This window comes from Microtus oregoni, unplaced genomic scaffold (genome assembly GCF_018167655.1).
Source record: "Microtus oregoni isolate MIOR12 unplaced genomic scaffold, Mior012 000056F_ref0000123, whole genome shotgun sequence".
Lineage (NCBI taxonomy): Eukaryota > Metazoa > Chordata > Mammalia > Rodentia > Cricetidae > Microtus > Microtus oregoni.
The window spans coordinates 3,239,464-3,244,988 of NW_024543832.1; the positions used below are offsets into that span (position 1 = coordinate 3,239,464).

Here is a 5,525-nt window from a genome sequence, read left to right on the forward strand (position 1 = left end):
AGACAACTGGCTACCTGAGGAGTCACCCAAAGTCTCATTTGCAACGTTGAAACAACCAACTTTGGCTAAAGCCTAGTGTAGCCGGCAGACCATTTTAGAGGCAATAATTTTTTTAGAACCTTCTTACCCTGTCTTGGCAAGATTTAACAATCTTTTTCCTTGTGTCCTGCTCATCCATTTTGGATACCTTGTGCTTTGTCAGTGGTTGAGGTATACGCAGTTCCTTGACCAAAAGCCAAGAAGAAACAAACTCTGAGTGGAGTGTCTTTGGTGCTCATCATTCTCTTGGGAATAGATTGATGCTTTTTAGAAGCAATCATGTCTCATGTCAACAGAACCCTAAGTTATTTAAATGCCATGTACTACAGCCCCTTGATGTGGTTGCTGATTACCTATCTAGACAGAATACAATCTCTATTTGTCTAAAATATCTAATTGATCTGATTGTATATAAAACAAACATGAACAACTATTGACCTATATTATTCAATACCAGCACAACTTAGAGACTAAGATTCATGTAAGAACATTAAATAAACTATAAACAAATGTGGAACAAAGGAGGACAATGAGCTTAAAATACAAACAATCTGTTAGTATCTTGATCAGAGGTAGGAGTAATATATAATGCAATATGAAAATATATCCCAAAAGGTTTATCAATATACAAAATATCCTAAACAGAGGTAGAAACACACATGTATACAATCTCACAGAATAACTTTGCATAGGTATACAAATAATATAAACAAAAATAACAAATATAATTTGAACTTGTATCAATATACAAATACTATACCAATGTAATATCCATAATATATGTACAATATATCCATAATAACATCTCACAAGTATTCACTCTATTACCCACTATTATTATTCCCCCTTTTCTGAATAAACATAGTTTTCACTCCAATCTTCTATATAGCACAAGTAATACTCAACAACCCCCCCCCCCACATGAAGACCTTTTTGGTGATTGGGGGCATCATCTTCTAGAGTTACCAGTGCACAGAGCCATTCGTCTCTAGAAACAGGGTTCGGCCAGAAGTGGGAGGAAGCAAGAGAGCAGGTGCACACTTTACAGCTGCTTTTAGAGTATCAGAGACAACACCCAAGTGGACTGGTATCTTAGAGGCTATTGGTTGGAGGAGCAGAATCTGCTACCACAGCATAATCTAATTTAAAAATGGGGTACAGATGTAAACAGAGAATTCTCAACAGAAGAATCTCAAATGGCAAGAAGTCACTTAAGGAAGCATTTAACATCCTTAGCCATCAGAGAAATGCAAATCAAAACAATTCTGAGACAGCATCTTACACCAGAAACAATGAAAAAGAGCAAAAACACCAATAATAGTTTATGCTGGAGCAGAAGGAGAATAAGAACACCTCTCCATTGCTGGTGGGAATGCAAATGTGATCAACCACTTTTGAAATTAGTATGGTAGTTTCTTAGAAGAGTAGAAATAAGCCTTCCTCAAGACCCAGCAATATCACTCATGGGCATATACCCAAAGGATGTTCAATTATGCTATAAGGACATTTACTCAGTTATGTTCATAGCAGCATTATTCATAATAGCCAGAACCTGGAAAGAACCTAGATACTCCTTAAGCAAAAATTGGATAATGAAAATGTGAGTCATGTGCACAATGGAGTACTACTCAGTGGGAAAGAAACGTATCTTAAAATATACATGTAAGTGGATAGAACTAGAAAAAAATCATGATTGAGGTAACTCAGACCTAGAAAGATAAGCATGGTATGTGCTCACTTATGAGTAGATACTAGCTGTAAAGCAAAGGATAATGAGCCTGTAGTCCCTGACCCTTGAGAAGTTAGGTAACAAGGAGAACCCTAAGAGAAACATACATAGATCCCATTGAGAAAGAGAAATAGACACGATCTGCTCAGAAAATTGGGAGTATGGGAATCAGGGAAAGGAAAGCTGAAATGGGAGGAGAAAAGGAGAAAGGAATGGGGAGGAGTATTTGAAGGAAAAAATGGTTGAGATGGGGTAAAGATGGAGACAGAAAGCAAGGAAAGAGACATTTGATTGAGGGAGCCATTATGGGGCTATCAAGAAACTAGAGAAATTATGAGAAATCCACAAGGAGGAACCCAGCGAAGACCCTAAGCAGTAGTGGAGTGGGTGCCTAAACTGGCCTTACCCTGTGGTCAGATTGATGGTTTTCTTAAATGTCATCATAGAACCTTCATTCAACAACTGATGGGAGCAGGTGCAGAGTTCCACAGCAGATAACTGAACTAAGCTCCCAAATCCGGTAAGATTTGGGGTAGTGAGAATATGAGCAGAGAGGGCAAGACCATGATGGGACACCCACTTGAACAGAATACTTAAAATAATGGGAGCCCACCAACACCAACCTAACAGTGAGGGAACCAGCATAGGATGAAACTTGGCCCTATAAATGTGGCTGGGGCAGACTGTGGAGCCACTGGCAGTGAGACCAGGATTTATCTCTACTGCTTGTACTGACTTGGTGGAACCCATTCTCTTTAGAAGGATACCTTGCTTAGTCTAGATTTAGTGGAGAGGGCCTTGGTCCCACCTCAAAGGAATGTGCTAGATTTTGTTTACTCCCCGTGGGAAGCCTTACTCTCTCTGAGGAGTGAATGGGGGATGAAGTACTGGGAAAGGTAGAGCAAATGGGAGGAGGAGAGGGAATGGAAACTGAGATTCTTAAGTAAAATGAGAAAAGATAGTTTTGTTTTTTTTGTTATTTTGTTTTTTTTTTTTTTTGTTTTTTTGGTTTTTCGAGGCAGGGTTTCTGTGGCTTTGGAGCCTGTCCTGGAACTAGCTCTGTAGACCAGACTGGTCTTGATAGTTTTTAAAATAAAATAAAATAATAAAAATTAATTAAAAAATAATATGTCACATTCAGGTTAACTTAAGAATATGAGCGGCTTTTTGATTTGGTGAGACCCTGTTTATGTTGACTTTACTAATAAAGTTTATTCAAAACTGCTCATAAACAATTCCAGTCTGTTGGAGTCCAGAGATACTTCTGTCACTCTTCATCACCACAGCTTTCCCATTTTAGTGTTTAAATACAAAAGAAACATGTAAATGCAGATGGTCACTGGATCTCAATCATCATTATTTTATTTATAGTTGCGATTTGGAAAACTTGACAAAGATCCATATTACTGTGAGGAAGAGACAGAAACATCGACACTCAGAATGACTATTTCTGAGCAAGTCCCCAGGCTAATCTTCTCTGTTATTTCAACCAAAACCAGTTTCCTTCTCTTCCATGGTTTCTGACACACTCAGGATGTGGTTGGCAACACTGTGTCTTGCACAGTAATAGATGGCAGAGTCTTCAGATGTCAGACTGCTGAGCTCCATGTAGGCTGTGCTGGAAGATGTGTCTGCAGTCAGTTTGGCCTTGCCCTGGAACTTCTGATTGTAATTAGTAACACCATTTCCAGGATAAATATTTGCAATCCACTCTAGACCCTGTCCAGGCCTCTGTTTCACCCAGTTAATAAAGTTGCTGGCAAAGTTGTAGCCTGAAGCCTTGCATGACAATTTCAGTGAGGATCCAGGCTTTACCACCTCAGCCCCAGACTGCTGCAGCTGTACCTGGGAGTGGACACCTGTGGAGAAAAAGGCAAAGTGGATGTCCCTGTCCCGAGTGCATGGTACCTCCTCAAATCTGGAACTGGAGATCCCCTTACCTGTAGTTGTTGCCACTAGCAAGAGGATAATCCAGCTCCATTCCATTGTGAGGACCTGTGTGCTCAGTGACAGTGGAGAGGACACTGACCATGTATTGTTTTAGAGTGAGGACAGCCCTGTATTTACCACCATAGATTTTCATGTTTTGCATATTTAAGAGGGAGGAACCTTTTTAGGTAAAGACCTCACCCAACTTGAGAGGAAAGAGTTAGAGTACATTGAGTTAGGTATCAGAATGCTAAAGTCCAAAGTCCTAATCCTGTCTGAGAATATCCATCCCATACAAAACCCCAAGTCCTGTGCATAACTTGGGGATAAAACATTATGACCTATGCTCTCGATTCCCAAAGATACTTAAGCCAGAGACAGTTCCTCCTCTTGGTTAAAAAACTGATTTACAGATGGTTGTGATGCTAAGAATTAAAAAATTCCTAAACTACAGGAATTTTCATTCTTCTTTCATTTACATGAAGTGATTAAATGAATTTCAGGCAGGTTACATGCTAAAAAAGCTTACTCAAATGACCAAAACTGAAAATGTCGAGAAATATTTGTACACAAATGTTGTTACAGTATTATCTATAATACATGAATTATAAAAACAAATTACATGTCTTTCTACTAATGAAAACATCAAGAAAACATGGCATTTATATACAATATAACAGAATTTTTTGTATAATATAATGCTATATATAATGTTTAAAAAAGTATAAGGAACTTACATCACTTTTAAGAAAATAAATTCAATTGGTGATAATATTATTAAGTAAATTAAAACTGTCTGAGGAAGAGATATTGTATAAGATTCTCATTTGTAGCCTTTAGATTTAGCATAGTGATAAGCAATTATGTCTGCACATATGTAATGACATAGAACTGAATGTGTCTAATAGAACACATGTAAAAAATTGAAATTGAAAGTGCTATAAAAGGATAGACAAGATGGAACTCATGGGTAAATATGTACACCACACATTATACACCTGTATGAAAATTCTAAACATAGAGAATAATGTTTTTGTTCATTCTTTGCAATGTATATTCACAAATGAAATATATTTTAATCATATCATACCCCAGTATCTTTCTTGCTCTGTTTATGACCTCTCTCCAGACATACTTATCTCTTTTGTTTTATTAATGAATAGCTCACTAATTCTAATTAGTTAATAGGTTAATTAATATGGATATGGTGGGGGTCCATCCACTAGCTCATAAGTAGCTTCCAAGTGGGCACACTCCTAAGAAAAGTGATTCTAACGTCCTAAGAAGTATTGCTATCCCAAGAAATCTCCACCTTGGAGTAATTCATAAGGAGTCCACTGTTTCAATCTTTTAAAATACCAGCCTGGTCTACAAGAGCTAGTTCCAGGACAGGCTACAAAACCACAGAGAAACACTGTCTCAAAAAACCAAAATAAAATAAAATTAAATTAAATTAAATACACTTTATTTAGTAGTGGTGGCAGGAACACATATGCCAAGGCCTATGTGAAAAACTTATCAGGCAACTTATGTAGTTCAGTTCTCTTCTTCTAAAATGTGACTATAAGAAATCAGTCTCATATTGTCAGGTTGGTCAAGAGGCACCTTTACCTGCTTTGCCATTTCAGAGATTTTCATACTGTAATTCTGACTGGCTTGATTTTGTGAAAGTCTTGTGCTGGTAACCACAGTAGCTAAGAGTTCATTTATGTGATGAGAATATGTTAATCCCTATAGATAGAATTCAAGTCTCTCAGCCTCATCCTCTGAACCTTGAATTCTTGCATTTCTCAGCTTAATCATGGTCTTTCATTTCTGGACAGACTGT

The 5,525-nt window shown here is 37.6% G+C and overlaps 1 gene segment (V, D, J or C); it reads right to left on the bottom strand.

The window, feature by feature from the left end:
* Positions 1-3,253: 3,253 nt before the first annotated feature.
* LOC121438540 lies at positions 3,254-3,782 on the bottom strand. The segment is given in 2 exon segments: positions 3,254-3,627; positions 3,709-3,782. Coding segments are annotated over 2 exon segments (420 nt in total).
* Positions 3,783-5,525: the final 1,743 nt, after the last annotated feature.